This window comes from Physcomitrium patens, chromosome 2 (genome assembly GCF_059467195.1).
Source record: "Physcomitrium patens ecotype Gransden chromosome 2, ASM5946719v1, whole genome shotgun sequence".
Taxonomy (NCBI): Eukaryota; Viridiplantae; Streptophyta; class Bryopsida; order Funariales; family Funariaceae; genus Physcomitrium; species Physcomitrium patens.
The window spans coordinates 11228500-11246136 of record NC_143411.1 but is presented as its reverse complement, the minus strand read 5'-3'; the positions used below and the strand labels follow the sequence as shown (position 1 = coordinate 11246136).

The window sequence follows — 17637 nt, the reverse complement described above, 5'->3', positions numbered from 1 at the left end:
CCATATCTAAATAACCGCCCTAAACTCTTTCTAAAATGTTCCATGGTGGATCCTATCTGGTCTATTAATCTAACCTCAATTCTAGAAACTTCTATAACTTCTCAAATATGGTTCTTACTATCTATCCCTATGTATCAATAATATACATAACTTATCTATACCTTGTTATAATTGTATTGTTGAAGATTCCATTAAAAAGGCTATATTAGTTTCTCATTTTAAAACCAAGAAGCAACAAAAAAAACTAATAATGCTAACTACTAATTAAAAAAATCAAATTATTTTTTCTATGTATATTCATTATAATTAGAGGTATTACCTTGTTAATTATCTATAAAATGAAATAAATTAGCTCATAACTTAAGTAGATGTCATTGTTGCAACTACAAATAATTAAATGCAATAATAATGATTTTAAGAATCATTACAATAATGTACTTATAAAAACATCTTTAAATTCACTAGTTTCAAATGCTTCTCCAAAAAAATGATGTTAATAAGATCTTATACAAGATCAATCTTATTGCTAAATTTAAATAAGTTTAATAGTCTTAAAACATAGAACTTCAACTCACTCTTATTGCCATAGAGGTAAAGGCTAATTATTACCGAAAGTCATTTAAAATAAGTCCTTAAAGTTCTTTGTTACAAATGATTGATTTTTTGATAATAGTGCAAGTTTATACCTCTGAAATCAAAGAAAAAACTTCACCCAATTTTCTTTAAGGACTTTTACTTAAGAAGTTTCAACAACTAACATTTTTAAGTTTTTTCTTAAAGAAAAAAAGTGTATTAAATTTCTTAGAAATAAAAATCTTTTTAGGATATTTTATACTCTAAATATTATATTTAATTTTCTATTTATAGAAAATTTAACTAAAAATGGTCACATAATCATTATTACTTTTTAATATTATTTGATTTTAGATGAAAGAAATTTAAGTATAATTATTCTATTTAATATAAAAAAATAAGAAGAATAGTCAATATTTTAATAATGATGCTATTGAATTATGTGTATTCTTCCTTGAAAATGCAGTAAGCACCTAGTTGTAGAAGATAAGTAAAAATGCAACAACAATTCTATTAAGTCTAATAGAGCCTTAAATAAACTTCAAGTGATTCCTAATAAACTCAATCAAACTTTAATATATTAAAATAAATTTAATAGAATTTACAAAAGAAACACAAAAAATCTTTTAAAATTATTAAAAATAAATATACTAATATAATTCTAATTGAAATCCTAATTGAATCTTTATCAAATCCTATATCAAACCTTAATTGAATCTTAATCAAATCCTATGTCTTAGACAAACTTTAGTCAAGTTCTAAACCAAATCCTAAAAAAATCCTATTCTTAATCAAATCCTAATTAAATCATAGATCTTAAATAAAATCTTAACAAACCTTATAGTAAAACCGAACTTCAACAACTAATGATCAAATCATTGATATTTTTTAATGTTTTAATTAGAAACAAGCACAAGAAAGATGAAATCAATTGCACTCAGTAATTAAGAGAAATGCAAGATAATCCAATTAGGTGTTGGATAGCCTCCTGCTCTAACCTAAATGCTAAACTTTCAATGCCAATATCTTCTTTTTAAACCATTGAATTATTTTCAAATTTCATTCAAACATTCAAAATTAAATCTCATAGCTATATAGAAAAAAAATTCACTTTGATCCAATTGATAAATTGCTAAAGATCTTCAAAACAATCATTGATCTTCAAACTCTAATTTTTAAGATCACAATCTATAAAAATCCTCATATACTTCAATCTAATTGTTTGATTGATTCCAAAATTTGCGTGCACACTCAGAACTAGTGCGTCGATACACTGTTTAAATTTCACCTATATACACACCACAAAACTCAAGAAATCTACAAATTTATAAATATATTTTTGTTTCTCAAACCTTAATTCTACCAAAAATATTACTAACTTTGAAAATCCTTCAAAGTCTCAATATTGATTCAAAGGATATAAAAAGAATGCCTAAAAATTCCTTCTCAAGTTTTCCTTTAATATCCACTCTCCAAATTATAAAAGAACGTTGAAGTCACCATTGTTGTATTATAATTGTTTATAATATATAAAAATTAACTAAAACATATAATATATTTATAAGTGTTGATGTACATTAGAGTGGTTAATAGATTAATTTAAAGAGATTTGATGAAAAAAAATTATTTTGAGATTTATTTATGTTGATTATAGTGTTTAAATTATATAAGATTTAGATATTTAGTAAAAAATTAAAGGAGAGGTTGATGCTCAAAGATGAAGAATCAAACCTCTAAGAAACTTATTTGAAGGGATGAAAGTAAGGTATGGATGGATGAAGGTAAAAGGTAAAGATCTACATCCCTATTGGTCGAATGCCATGTCCAATAGGCATTCAACAAGCTATCCACGATGATAATAAGGATTTTTGGCAACTTCAAAAAGAGCATTTGAGAATCAAAAGAAAGGATTATAAGTTTTAGAATTTGGGCTATAATTTGTGCACAAATTTTAGAGGATTTGGAATTAAGGTGATGAAGTTATAGCCATTTAAAGTTAAGGTATCTTTTTAAGATACATTGTTACTATTTTGAAGATACAAGGAATTTTATGATAGATTTTGGAGATTAGGAGGTACAAATAGAAGGATTATTTCAAGATCTACATCTTTTATAAAAGAATTTTTGCATTTGAAATTTTTATGAAGAAGTTATATAGCATTGAAGACAACATATGTAATTCAAAGGCAATAAGTTAGTCGTTTTGTTGATAGTAATGGTTGGAGCTATATCTTTAGTTTTTGGACAAATTTTTGGCTCAAAATTTTCAAAAGTATGTGTTACTAGGTTAAAAAGTTATATTTTAAAATTTTATGGTATTTAAATACTTAATATGTGAAATATAAAGAAAATTACACACATGTGTATGTAAGCAAGGGTTTGAAGCTATTATTAGAATTTTGGTGATATCTCAAGATCCGTAACGAATTTGTAGTTGAAATTTATTGTGGTAGTTTTTAAAAGTACATCAGTACTTCATGTAACAATTTAGTTTGTGTAGACTGTCCAATCGTGAGATATGAGTTGTTGAAGTTAAGAAAAAATTCACCTTTAGGATATACAAGGTTTTATAATATTTTTATCACATTTTTTTGGAAATCTTTGGTACTTAAGGCTTATGTATTGATGTAATTGTCACTATAGAGACAATTTTATATATAAACTTGGTATTTTTTTAATCTTAAGGCTTGATTGAGCAATTAGTGATAGTTAGAAGCCCAACACTTTCTTAAGGCAAATTCTCTCTACCCTAATACCGTAGGTGTGCAGTTTTGTGCCTAAGGTTTTGATTTTGGCTATGGTTGACAATTAATCCTCTATGAATATCAATTCTTGTCGTTTTGAGGTAAATTTTGCTAAATTCTATTCTTAACTCCCTCCTACATATGCCTATAATATTTAATTTTTAAATATACTTGATTTTATCTTATTTATGGTCCTACAAAATAAGTAGAAGCCAATTTTGTTAAAAAGCAACATTGGCACTTTTTAATTTTACTATCTTTTTAACTATTATCTATATTTTAAAGATAATTTTCTATAATATTTTAAAATAAAAGCTTCTATACTATAATATTTTCTTTTCTTTTATTCATTAGCGATATGACATCACAACAATATTACATGTGTATTGTACAATATTACGTTATAATATAATTATTTGATAAAAAAAATGCATGAATTTCAATAATCTAGAAAGGCTTTATGAAAATTATAATAAAAAGTAATTTAAAAATAATATGTAGAAAATAGAAAATGAAAAATAAAAAATAATAAAACCAATTAAGTTTTTATTATGCATTTTATTAAAAGTATTTTTACTTACTTTATAGGGCCATAAACAAAGCAAAAAAAGTAGATTATCAAAAGTATCATTATTGAAACTTTAGGTGAACTTAAAGGATAATTTCTAAAAAAAATTAAGTAAAAAAATCTTAGATTTATATCTAAGGAGTATTAGTTGTAAAATAAAGTTAAAACTAGATTCCAAAATACAAAGTTATGTGCTTAGAATACATGCAATGATTTATATTTAATTAAAGAGTGAGATAAAAAAAGACTTGAAATAGATTCTATGAGAGTTAATGTTAACAAGTTATAGATTATAAGGACTTTGAGAGAGCTATGGAAATTTAAGATTAAATTTAGATGACTTTGGTTTTTAAGAAATAAAATGGAATTCATATTTTAATTTTTTATGTGAATTTTTAGTGAAAAAGAAGATAAATTTTAGTGAATTTGTTCAAATATTTTTTATTCAACAAATATTTTATAAGTTTGCTCAATTAGATCGTCAAATTAAGAGTTGTTGAAATTTAAGTGAGTCATAGTATCTAAAATTAGAAATTTAAGAATTAATAAGACTTTCTAAGATTTACAATAATCCACTTGTTAGATTGAGATAAAAATTATGGATTAGTAATTAACTTAAATGCCAACAATTACAAAAAAAACTAAACAAAGTGATAATTGAAGAGGAAGATATTAAAACTAATACCTCAATATTAAGATTAGAGAAGAAGACTTCCAACTCTTAAGCACAACTAGTGACTTTTTTTCAATTTCTAAGTAAAATACTTTTTAAATTTATTTTTCATTTTTTCAATCAAAATTTTGAAGATTTTGCAAAGCTTTAAGTGAAATCAATGATTGATTAAAAACTTATAGGAGAAAGTATTTTGATATTATATTTATTTAAAATCAATTAAAATTTAAAAGGATTTTGTTAAGATTTAGTTATGATTTTTTTACAATTTGGTTAGCATTTAATTAATACTTCTTTAGAATTTTATTAATAATCTTTTAAAGGTTTATTTTGGAAATTTACAAGGATTATTTAGGACTTTTTTGAAGATTGTTTAATGTTCAATTAAGATTGGTAGTGGCTTAAAGAGTGTTGGTAGAATCCATATTCATAAACTTAACACATAATCAATTGTCTTAAAGATAAATAATGGAAATATAAATGACCTTAAAAATTATCTAAATAAGATCATTTAGAAATAAGATTATTAATAGTAATGATGTAATTTAAAATAAATAAGAATAAAATAGATTGACTTGGGGATTTTAAGAAGGTCACAATTGCTCTGACAAGTATTTCTAAACATCTTAGGCATTTCTTTTTTATTACAAGAAAATTTTCAAGATAAGTTTAAATCCTTATAAAATAAGATATACATTGCATTCCCAAGGTAAATTTCACATATAACAACTATGTTACTACTTCACCCACAAAATTGATGTTACATCTCAACAATTTAGTGCTATTAAACTCACAAAAAATTCAATCACTCATGCCCAATCAAAACATAGAGTTACACCACCATTATGTGCATGAACAAGTTATAGCTGTCATCTAATACAATATGTTAGCTCCTAGCAACTCAAGCAGCACACTGCAGTCAACTCATGTCCTAGAAAAATACTTAAGGACTTAGAAAGGAGAAGAAGAAAAAATTTGACACTCCTCGAAGCATTGTGAAGCAAATTACGCCTCAAACTTACACAAAAAATTAGAGGAACAGCTGTAAAATATGTGCATGCAAAAACATCCTGTGTTAATGAGATGATTCCAGAGTTTATTAGCCATGTAATTTCAATCCACATCATACCCAGTGGTCAAATCCATCGACAACCCCGACGCTTCAGCGCCGACATATCTGCAGATTTCGCTATAGATGTAAGCGAAAAATATGCTCTAGTTTAACAGACCAAAAACCCTAAATCCTACCTATTCAGAGAGCAAAACCCAACCACAGCTAGTCTGAGGGAGTTAAACACACATGTCAACTCGCGTGCGACAGTCTTCAAGGCATTATTTGTACCAGCCAGTGCTCTCGAAAACTGGCCAACCTACACGAACAGCTCCTTCTTCCAGGAAGCAAAACATAAAAGTCCTCAACCCAGCTCAAAACAGATGCAGGATTACTGTACGCAAGATCCAACACAGCAAAATTCTGCAGTGCTCCACGGCGCAAGTGAAATCCGCAGTTGCAAACTCCGTCCCTTCGAAACCCACATTGCCAACTCGTATGATGGATGATATAAGAGGAGGGAATTGAATAAAGCAACGGATGAAAGTTGAGGAAAAGAGAATCGACAAATATGTTGGATGAATGAATAATGGATGAGATCGAACATATTTTTAGATCGACGGTGCGGGATTCGTCTCGCACCTTTAAGGGGCTCCAGTGTACCTAATCTCGTTCTTTTACTGCCATAGCCAGAACCGTGGAGTTTCTGCAGCTTTGTCTCCCGCGTCATCACTATCAGCGACAATGGTTGAGAAAGGCAAGAGCCGCAAGGACGAGGTGGTGACCCGCGAGTACACCATCAACCTCCACAAGCGTCTTCATGGCTGGTTAGTGTTTGCTTGCGATCGGAGTTATTTTTTGACTAGTTGTGTAGAACCCTAATTTTTTTTGATGTCGTGGGTTTGCTGAAATCAGTTTCGAATTGCGAAGGTTTTTTTTGCTTTCTTTTCAGCGGCATTGAAAAGTTATGAGGAATCGGTCTCGGTATCTTCCGTTGCGATAGGTTTAGGGTTTTAGGGTTTACAGTGTTCTTCGAACCCATTTAGGTCAGTGCTTGGGGATTTTTGTGTGTCTTCAGTTTTCTGTGCTGTGTCAATTTATTGGAGGATGATTTACACCAGTCGTAATCACCAGATCTTTCTGAATCAGTAGTCAGTTTTTGCAGTTACTCGACGATCTTGCTGCCTCTATGATATTTTTAATTAATTCTTAACAGCATCTCGTTGATGAGAAGTCCGCATCCGTAGTCTTTCATGGAGTATATTACTATGTAGTGTATTTATGTGGAAGAGGTGTTATCCTCAGATATTACATGTATTTTCATTAATTTGAAGGTCGTACGACTGTTTTTATACCTCAAGTGCAAGATGGATAATGTTCGTAATCATTAGTTTTGTTCACAATTCAAAATCCAGAATTCTCTGTCATGTGTAGGGTTAGTACCCAAATCCTTGTGATCGTTGATCTCAAGTATATTCATGATGCTTTTACTCCTGTTCATCGGTCTCTTCATTTAAACACTTGCTTTCCCTGTTACAACCGCAGCACTTTCAAGAAGATGGCCCCCAAGGCTGTGAAGGAGATTCGCAAGTTCGCCCAGAAAGCCATGGGGACCAGTGATGTTAGGTTGGATGTGAAGCTGAACAAACACATCTGGAGCAGAGGTGTGCGGAATGTGCCCACTAGAGTGCGTGTGCGGATCGCAAGGAAGCGCAACGATGATGAAGACGCCAAAGAAGAGCTTTACTCTTATGTCTCCGTCGCTGAGATCCCTCCCGAAGGGCTCCGCAACCTTGGCACGAAGATTGTAGAAGAAGAGGATTGAGTTTGATTATCTCCAAGAATTTTCGGTTTTTAAATACGAAAAGAGCGTTCACTGCTGTTTTCAGCACAGATGATGCTGAACGTCATTTCAGATGGGTTTAGTGCAGACCATGAATGGCTTCTATTGTCCCTCTTATTCATCTTACTTCATCGTTGGTTTATCACATGATTTGTCTTCTTTTGTGCTCTTTGTTTGCGCTTCGTTATTTTTAGTGGAAGTTGAAAACTAAGTTGTTTTCTTGGTTGTTTCGTCGTAGAAGTACTTCCTGATCTTACAATCTCCTTCCTCGTTGAAGCTGTCTACGGTACTTTGGTACAAATCTTTCCAGATGAGTTCTGAAATTAACCTCCAGATTATCGCTTTGAACTATTAGTGCGGTTTCTTACGTGGTTTTACTGTTCAGCCCAAATCTACCTTTAATTTGATTGCCATTCCCTCTGCTTAGCTTGAAATACTTATTACTTGTGGGTTTCGAAAGATTGTATGTTTTGCAGACAAAAGATTGTAATATCGTGCAGATCATGTTCATCTTTCTCTTTTCTTCCAATAGTAAGATGTTGACTTTAATACAAAAATGCAACCTACTTAATCTGAAAGCGTTGTAACTGTATACTATATTTTTGAGAAGGAATTACAATGTGTAACTAAATATAGCCAAACTATACTGACTTCGCTACTTATTACACCCTTATCACGTTTGCTGTGTGAAGAAGAAATAATATTGATTGATGGTACTTCCAAACTGATCAGCTCAATTCACCTCTCACTCTCTCCGTTTCTGTAGTATTTATGCGCTCATAATGACATGCACTCGGAAATTGTATAGAACGCATAATTTTACTGGCCTACTCGTCTCTGTGCTTCCACGTTGGATACTGTTAATATAATGGTGGTGTGCCATGTGTATTGACGGCAATGTGTCCAGTAAGGCTGAACAATCTGATTCCATAGTTAGTAATGCTTCAATTATTCATTCTTTCTCATAATTTACAGTTGTGATTACTTCCCAAGATTTTCTGTTGGCCTGAGCAAAACCTTTTTTCTATAAAGACCAAAATATGTATCTCAGATCGAAGTGTATATGTATTGCCCTCACCATCTTAATCTGAAAATCGATTTATAATCAGATTTGTATCGATAAATACGACCAGTACTCTTTCGTAGATATTACAGATGAGATATGAAGCATGTATTTCTTTAATCTTCAGATATCTACTATATGCAATCCACAATTGTAGCCGCTTTCACTTCAAACATTGATTTAGATATTAAAAATATTAAAATATTAATTATTATAATTTATCTAATTTACAGGAAAAGTGCACGAGTGTTTTTATAAAGGTTTTAAAAAGGCTGGTCAGAATTGTATTGGCTGGTATGGATGATTTAAACAATTGAACAAATACATGTCAAAAACATAACAATTATATATGTATGTGAACAATTTTATTTTTATGTCTTTCCATGTATGTCTTGGGTTAAGTTTCTTAACAAATTGATTCAACCTTGCCATGCAAACAGTCATTATTTTTAAAATTCAGAGCCACTTTATAAATAATAAGTTCATTTTGCATTTTTTATTTATTTAATGCACAATGTGTCAAAACCAAACACTTAAAATATTATTGTAGAATCTACTGTCAGTAAATTATAGTTATACCATTAAAACCCTCTTCATACTACTATAGAGGACCATGTGTCTTATATCTCAATGTAATGAAATTATGTGGTTGTTCACAAATCATTCATAATAGATTGCAACTTGTGGGCATATTATATCTTCAATTTAAAATATAAATAATAGATGTTTCCAATAAATAAAATATTTGTGCTATATAAATAGATTTGTTTTTGAAACTCACAAATATAAATTGTGCCTCAATGCCCAAATTTTGTAATTTTAAAAAAAGATATATATATATATATATATATATATTAATAAAAACTCAGATTTGGTTTTGTCATAAGATATTATATATATATATATATATATATATATATATATGTATATATATTTCTTGTGATCTACATCCCCAATTGATATTGCTACACCTCCATGACCTCCTCACAACATGAATTAATTAGAAAAGTGTGTATCTTATGCTTAGGGCATGTTTGGCAATTCAATATTTAATCCCAATAACAATACAAAAATAAAATAAATAAAGATTATTATTATTATTCTTTTTTGTGTTTTTGCAAGCCAAAAAAGAACAAACAAAGAAAAAGTTGTGATTTATTTTATTATACTATATTTTATGCAATTATTATGTTTGAAAAATAAAATAAAATTGCAACATGTTTTGCATAAAATATTCAATGTCTCTCCCTCAACAACCACCCTATTTAAAGCCAAGAAAGGAAAAAATCCCCCCCCCCCCCCCAAATAAAAAGGCATAGTGTTAGCTAGTTGTCTGCAAGGAGATCACCTTATACATAGATACATTGCCAATAAATATTATCCACTTCCTGCATTATTTGCAGGACCCTCTTGCATTAGTTGCCACTGACAGTTGACTAAAACATTTTGATTTTGATATGTTTTTGGTTTTTAATTAATCAGTTAAATAAACTTCAATAATGAGAAACTTAAACTTATTGGATAGTTATGGAGTTCCTATTATTATTTAAAGAACCCCTACAAATTTTAGTTGCAGAATGTCTATTCTTTAGTTCACACTTCTCTACTCGTATGTTGCCTATTATATTATATTCCAAAACAGGTACGTAAAGTCGAACTACAGATTACAAAAACGACGCATACGACAACATATTTCTACGACGGGAAATTCCAGAGGAATATGGGGATCCAAAATACGAAATTGGAAATCAGTCGGTGAGGAGTTCGAAAAGCCAGAAACGGCAAGGCAATCTTGCAATGCCACGTGTTGAGACGACCGGAAGTCAACCAAATACTTTCCACACAAAACACGAGGTCAGAAAAACTAACAGTTTCATCCACGAGGTTGTGATGGTGGGGCTGCGAAGAGCTTGGAGGAGTTTGAAAGACGCTTAAGTTGCTGTGCACTGGGGTGTAGTGGAACCATTCGAAGTGTTTTGCTCGCTCGAAATCGATTGCGGGCGATTATGGTGACATCTGGATGCTGATCGGTGATTGTTTTAGAAGATTCAGTTTGTTTGGTTGGGGTGTCGGTGGATTGCTTTGTGAGAAAGTGGTCGCGGCTCTGTTGCTGCATTTTAGAGAACGTGACTGTGTAGAGGGCACAAGGTAATGCACGAGAACTACTAGGTTATGGATTCGTGGAAGAGTTACTTTTAGTACCTGTGTACGTTTGTAAGGATCTGCAGTGTGATTTAAATTTTTTCTTTCGACGTTTGTGTAGTTGACTGTAGTACATTGTATAGTGGAGTGGTAATGGGAGGTGCCGTAAATGTCATTGAAGCTCTGGTCAGGACATAAACGCGGGACATTTTTTCCACAAAAGTAGACCAACAGTTCATTGCTTTAGAATTTGGTTACCAACAATATTAACCACTGCTTTACTTCAATTTTTTGTATGATCACGTTATGTTTTGAAATTTGGGGCTATTCACAGAATATGCAGCAGGAGGGGGGGAAATCCGGGTTCGCCTCGGTTTCATAGTAACATCTAAAGTCCTAATGCTCGATCGCGATTTTCACCCTTTACACCCTCTGGTATTGCCCACTTTACTTTCCGCTTCTCCTGGTTATTCTCCTCCTGGTCGAACTCCCCTTCGTCATTTCGTACTTAGAAATCTTAGGAAAACTGTACAAATGCTATTTTGTTGATCTGGAGCCAACAGCATTTGGAATGCATTTCTTGTATATCACACGGTGACAGACTATTATCTGCAACGACGTAAGACACGGCAACCTCGTATATTTTGCTTGACTATGTCTTCCACAGAAGAGATTTGTATGGTGTGGTTCCTTCAAAATTTTACAGTTTGTAATATAAACTGCTTTGATTTTAGGCTCATTACCAAGAGCTGGACCACCAACATGGCAAAGTGGTCCTCCTGGCCCTCAGTTTAGGCCATATGTTCCCGGCCAACATCCTGGACCCCCTAAAACCCTGGCAGATCGGTGTCTGAATTCCGTTTCTTCAGTACCAGTAAGACCTCCATTAGCTTACCGTCCAGGAGGTAACCCCGTGGGTTTTCAGCCATTCCAAACTGCACCTCTTGTCCCTGGTCCACCGCCTCCATTCTTTGCTAGGCCCCCGCCTCCAGGAGGTCCGCCCATGGCAGGTCCTCCTGGTGCTCGCCCACCTTCTTTATCTGCTTCTCCGAATTTCGCATCTGTAGGTTCAGCTGGTCATACAAACTCTCCGGGTAGTCCTCGGTTCCGACCCGGTGGTGGCGCTGGAAGACCCCATCAGGAATCAGGGTATGGTCCTCTGGCTAGCTTCCCTACTTATCCTGGCCCTCCACTACCGCCTGGAGCGTTGTCTCCACCTTCAAGCACTATGCCATTGTTTACTAGTCCATCGCAGGCTCCTCCTCCTTTGGGTTCTCGGTTTGGACAACCACCTCAGCCACTAGTATCGGCGGGACAACAATAATTCCATGCCGCAGTTACCAAAGTCTGCATCGACTATTCCTCAACCTCCTCAATTTTCTTCATTTAATCCTTAGTACGGAGCCCCTCCTCTATCACATGGATTCTACGGTGGACCACCTCCTCCGCCGATGCCAGGACAGTACAGTGATGGGCAAGCTGGCGCAAATAGCCACCCACCGTCAGCAGGCTCTTATGGTAAAAACTACCGTCAGGTACAAGGTTTAGTCGAAGATTTTCAATCGCTTGCTTTGGTACCTGTACTTGGATCATCAGACAGCACAGTAGACTCAGTCACACTTCCGAGGCCACTTTATTTTGCGGAGGAAGGGAAGCCAAGTGGGAACCTAAATTGTCATCCTCGATATTTACGTCATACAACCAATGCCATGCCAAATGCTCAGTATTTAGCGTCGCAATGGCATTTGCCCCCAGGAGTCGTTACTCACCCTCTCGCGGAGGCGCCACCTGGGGTACGCTACTGGAGCCTAAGCCCCCATTTAGTGATGAACGAGATTCCTGTTTCCATATGCTTTGTTTGCAACTTGCACTCGTGTTGTTGTATCGCATTTGTGATAAAGGCAGGTGTTCACTGGAACGGTACTGCCTCTAGTGATGTATGAGGACTGTAAAACATTTGCTAATTCGTTGCAAGGAACAGATTGTTATGTTTTTGTAAATTCATGCTTTCCTTCTCATGAGTTTTCTACTATCTTATGTTAGCTTTGACCTGTTTTCCTCCTGAAGAATGACATGTAGCGAATGGCAATATGACGTTGGTCGAAAGTTTCACGAGTTTTGCTGCAGGAGGAAGTTACAGTGTTGAATTTTGAGGGATCCATAGTGAGATGTCAACGGTGTCGAACGTACATAAATGCTTATGTGATGTTCACAGATGGGGGGCGTCGGTGGCGTTGCAACGTATGTGCAATGCTAAACGAAGGTGGGTTTGAAGCAATTAACGATGTCATTAGTTTGGAGGCGGGTGGCCAGGAGGATAATTTATTCTATCGAACTGCCGGTGGATTGTTTTGTCCGCTTTGTTCAAGGTGTGTTTCATTGTAGAAATTCTCTCAATGTCTTCCGCGTATGCTTACATGTCCACTGAAGGTAGTGAACTTGTATTCAATTCCCATGGAGTATTTTTGTCCTCTGGATGAGAACGGACGGTGGCGAGATGCAGACCAAAGGCCAGAGCTTTCTCGTGGTAGTGTGGAGTTTGTCGCTCCAACTGTGTATATGGTGCGGCCACCGATGCCGCCCTTGTACTTCTTCCTCATCGATGTCTCCTTGTCTGCTGTGAAGTCTGGGATGGTCAAGGTAAACGGTCCCATGATCTTTAGTCCATTACTAAGAGTGCTGTTTTTAGACTAAACTTGTGATGGTCACAAGTAATGTCAATGAAATTCTCTTACACATTGGAGGTTTCTGTAGCACCTTCTGTGGAAATCTTACGAATAATTAAATCCTGTGGATTCAAAGCATGCAAAGTGTATTGAACCATATTTTTTTCTCATTGGCAAAGGTTGCTGCAGAGACAATCAAAGCATCACTGGACAAGCTACCAGGGTTTCCTAGGACACAGATTGGGTTTGTGACCTTTGTCAGCACTCTGCACTCCTATAATCTCAAGGTGAGTACTGAAAATCGCTCTTCAAGGTCATTGTAGTTACTCTCTTATTGTCTTGTGTATGTATACAACCGGGAAATGGTTTTTTATGGTATGACATTCTGTTGATTCTATGCAATGTCCTCATTTTACATAATAAACATGGAATATGTATGGATTTTTTTGTATCAAACGTGCACATATGATGTTAATTGGAGGTCACTTTGCCTCTATGCTGAAACCTTGCTTAACTCCTTACGTTAACCTAGTCACATAGTTTCATGTTAGAATTGTGAATTCTAGTTTGCAGAGGGTTTTATTTTGATATCTAAACTCTTATTACAATCTAACGACTGTTATCCGGTGGTCGCAGTCTTCATTGACACAACCGCAAATGTTAGTCATTGCGGACCTTGATGATCCTTTCTTACCACTTCCCGATGATATGCTGGTAAATTTGTCAGAGTCTAGGACCGTTGTGAACGTCCTTCTTGATAGCCTGCCTTTAATGTTTGAAAACAATATCAACGTCGAGTCGGCTCTTGGGCCTGCCCTAAAGGCAACTTTCATGGTCATGGTACGTTCAATTACCAATTGCTGGTTAGCCGTTGATGTTGCACATGATGGCTGTTTTGTTCCGGAGTATCCAGATGCGCCTTATTCATTATGTCCTGTGCAAGGTTATCGTTTTTTTTTTTTTTTTTTTTTTTTTTTTTTTGTATTTTTGTAATTTTTTTCCATATTTTACTCGAGCCCTCGCCGATTTTTAATTGTGCATCTTGCTTTGGAATCGGTTCTGCAGAGTCAGCTGGGAGGTAAATTGCTCCTTTTCCAGAGTACCTTGCCATCTCTTGGTCTTGGGAGGCTGAAGCTTCGTGGCGACGACCCTCGCATTTATGGAACCGAGAAAGAGCACTTTCTTCGTAACACAGGAGAGCAGTTCTACAAACAAATGAGTGCTGATTTTTCAAAGTTTCAAATCTCTGTTAATGTTTATGCTTTTGGTGAACGGTACATAGATATAGCTTCTTTAGGTGAGTCCTCGCAATATACATATTTAGAACTCGTTCCTGTTTTACGTACTGGTTCTATTGGTCATTTGTATATCAATCCAAGAAAGGAAGGGACGGTCCGGAATTCAGAGAAGTTAACACTCTTAAAATTGTAAAATGCAGCTGATGTAGGAGCTACTGCTTGTCTGATGAGCAGACTTGGTGAGTTTGTACGCTTTACTCTTGGCTACTGTTAAAATCATAGGTTTAAGACGAAGAGGGGGATTCACGAAATAGTTCAATTTCAACCTTTAGTCCTTTGTTCCCCTGTGACCTCGAGCGAGGAGAGGGGTGGCTTTTCTGACGTGAATCTCAATATGTTTTAAGTTTGATCATATCTGATACTTAGGCTGTTGCATGTGTTGTTTCTGTCTTGGAAACGCTGGTTTTATGAGGCGTATGCTCGTGACACCTTGTGACATCATCATGTTCATGCACGGCTATGTTACAGCGATGATTTAAATCATGTTCTTTTTCTGATTACAGCAATCTTCTCTCTCTCTCTCTCGTCATATATATATATATATATATATATATACACACACATACAGGAGAAGTCCTTTGACTATACCTGAGCTACTTTCCTGTGCTGGTTGGACTGGGTTTGTTTTGACATATTCATGGAATCCTAGTAACATGGTCGCATGTTGTGTGTGTCTTGTATTTTTCTCAGGGCCCGAAAGCTGATGGACTTGCGGGATTTCCTGATCCTCTGGCACTCTCTTCGGAAAATCTCGATCCACGTGGAGCGTTTCTGTTGAATGATGGGTTGCGATTTGTGTTATGGTTAGGGAAGGAATTCGTGAAAGATCTGCTCGGGCCCGAGGCTGCATTTGCTGCCGATTCCTCCAAGGTTGTTCCTCTTCTCTATCTTTATTGTGTTGAAGTACAATTGTCTTTAGTCCTAGAGTCAGCAGTAACGCTCAGGCCTGTTCGCCAAGTATTGTTCAGAGTGCAATTTGGTCATATGCCGTGGATTATCACCTGCTGCGGGAATGTAGTAATTTGGATGAGTTCAGTTACTATTAATATGCTCCTAGTAATTGAGTAGGCTGAGACAATGTTCCGCCTGTAAAGTTTTGATTTTTTTTGCCCTTTTTAATGAGAGCCATAAAGTTGGTTTATCTTAACAATGTTTCTGCTACTGGCTTTGTACGCAGATTATTGTAGTGGAACAGAATTTTGTAATCTCTAAACGATTAGTGTCAGCTTTGCAATCACTCCGACAAAGTTGCCCGGCCGTATATCAACTTTGCACTGCAGTGAAACAAGGGGTGCAACCAAGGGAAGGAACTTCTGTGCTGTCTAATTTAGTTGAGGATCGAACTGCTGGGACTAGCGGATATGCCGACTTTGTTGTCCAGATTTATCGCCAGGTTTCTCAGAAATCGTAGAAGGTTATTGGCCAAATCTTTTATCATAACTAAGGACTAGGTCTATATTCCAACGATTGTCTCTACTTTATTTCTCACATCAATTTGTATTATCCAGTATATGTAGAATGTGAATTACTAGATTGATAATCATTGGTTGACAGGAAAGTCGAGGTGCTTCCTAGCGTAGTTCTATCCTTTAATCTGGTAGGCTGGATCCCTTGCAACAAGGTAGTGTTCTATTTTTTCTAGATACGGACTATCTCAGAATACGATTAGCTTCTCGCAACTCTGATTTAACTAGTCACCACTGCATAGTTGTAGATGCATTTGCTAAAGGATATGTGGATGTCTAGGCATTAGTTGATCCAATCACTTGAGCGAGCTCTTGCTGACCATGATTTCGTTATGTCCTTACGTACATATTGGTCAATTCCTTGAGGTGCTTTTTGTAGCGGCAGATTTCAATAAAAGATCGATTCGAAGTGACTGGAAGGTTGTATTGAAGAGATGGTTTCTATGTTATTCAAGTGGAAATTGATTGCTGTCAAGTAATCTAGTTGAAGACGAATGAAAATACGTGCAATCCGCTCGTAATCGCAACTTAAATACTGCATAATAACCAATTCTGCCTACGCTAGACGTGTAGGGTTGGGGATAAGGAATGGATTGTTTTTATTAGAATCTGGATCCCAGCAGGGATGGCTAGCACGGATGATGCGCATGGCTTCTACACAATCTCTATCATCGGCAGATAAGCAGTCCGCAAGCAGCGAGATCTTCACGAGAACCCTTCTAGATAATTACCATGCCCTCCAATTATACCTGGCATCTCGCAACTTAGATAGAGCCAGCCATGATCCTGTGTTTTCTTTCAGGTTTTTACTCCATCAAGGGGTTTTAAATAAGGCTCAGTCTCTGAGGAGGTACTCTGGATATTTGAGTTGGCTGATTTAAAACCAACCACCGGTTATCCCATCACTGCCCCACAAAACCTTGAAGTACTCTCTGCAGCTTTTTTAGCGCAAAAGTAGTCAACGAGTCGGAGGAAGTAAACTTCGGTGGGTTGGAAGTGTTGGAGGATGGAGGGCGGAAGGCTGGACTCCAACTGACACCAGAATCTCCACATCCGTAGTTTACAATGATGAGCTCCTTTGTGGATACAACACTTTCCTAGATATGAAAGCTGATGGGTAGTCGATGGGAGGTATTGCGGCAATGAAAATGAGACAAACTGTACGTACGTTGTGATATCATGCAGGCTATCTTCACGCATCGGGAGCCAAGTGCGAATAGATGCACATCGATGCCATTCCCAGTGGATGGTCCAGAAGGCGCTGCTGCAGTGTATCCCACCCACGCTTCACCTAGATTTGCAATTAATAAAAAAAACCAGGCATAGATGCATATCTTGATGACGTAGAACCTGGCCTTGTATATCTATATTGAAATTGCTTTTGGGGTAGCAGTAGTAGTAGTATTCGATTGATCTGGTAATTGAGATGTTGTTCTGGTTGTCGTTGTTGTTGTTTCGATGCGCTTTCATGAATCAATGCATCAGGACTGCTGGCTGTGGAGAATCAGTACCTAGACCGGGCTTTTACCGGGATTGTTATCGTCTATCCA

The 17637-nt window shown here is 35.5% G+C and overlaps 2 protein-coding genes across 2 annotated transcripts; both read left to right on the top strand.

The window, feature by feature from the left end:
- Positions 1-6296: 6296 nt before the first annotated feature.
- LOC112293575 (large ribosomal subunit protein eL31) lies at positions 6297-7597 on the top strand. The gene is made up of 2 exons (XM_024543173.3): positions 6297-6436; positions 7155-7597. The coding sequence occupies exons 1-2, from the start codon at positions 6354-6356 to the stop codon at positions 7432-7434; spliced, it is 363 nt and encodes a 120-aa protein (XP_024398941.1). The 5' UTR covers positions 6297-6353; the 3' UTR covers positions 7435-7597.
- Positions 7598-10464: 2867 nt separating this feature from the next.
- LOC112276562 (protein transport protein SEC24 A) lies at positions 10465-16500 on the top strand. The gene is made up of 9 exons (XM_090248440.1): positions 10465-11092; positions 11392-12450; positions 12788-12920; positions 13092-13297; positions 13503-13610; positions 13960-14163; positions 14389-14751; positions 15312-15491; positions 15799-16500. Exons 2-9 carry the CDS (start codon positions 12109-12111, stop codon positions 16030-16032), a joined length of 1770 nt encoding a protein of 589 aa, XP_090104566.1. The 5' UTR covers positions 10465-11092; positions 11392-12108; the 3' UTR covers positions 16033-16500.
- Positions 16501-17637: the final 1137 nt, after the last annotated feature.

What these genes read in the sequence shown, in the direction of transcription:
- LOC112293575 (XM_024543173.3), top strand. Translation starts at nt 6,354, where the DNA reads ATGGTTGAGAAAGGCAAGAGCCGCAAGGACGAGGTGGTGACCCGCGAG. An exon ending in CACAAGCGTCTTCATGGCTG is followed by an intron (nt 6,437 to 7,154) that starts GTTAGTGTTTGC and finishes TTACAACCGCAG; the next exon opens with CACTTTCAAGAAGATGGCCC.
- LOC112276562 (XM_090248440.1), top strand. Translation starts at nt 12,109, where the DNA reads ATGCCAGGACAGTACAGTGATGGGCAAGCTGGCGCAAATAGCCACCCA. An exon ending in ATGTGCAATGCTAAACGAAG is followed by an intron (nt 12,921 to 13,091) that starts GTGGGTTTGAAG and finishes CACTGAAGGTAG; the next exon opens with TGAACTTGTATTCAATTCCC. An exon ending in TTGCTGCCGATTCCTCCAAG is followed by an intron (nt 15,492 to 15,798) that starts GTTGTTCCTCTT and finishes CTTTGTACGCAG; the next exon opens with ATTATTGTAGTGGAACAGAA.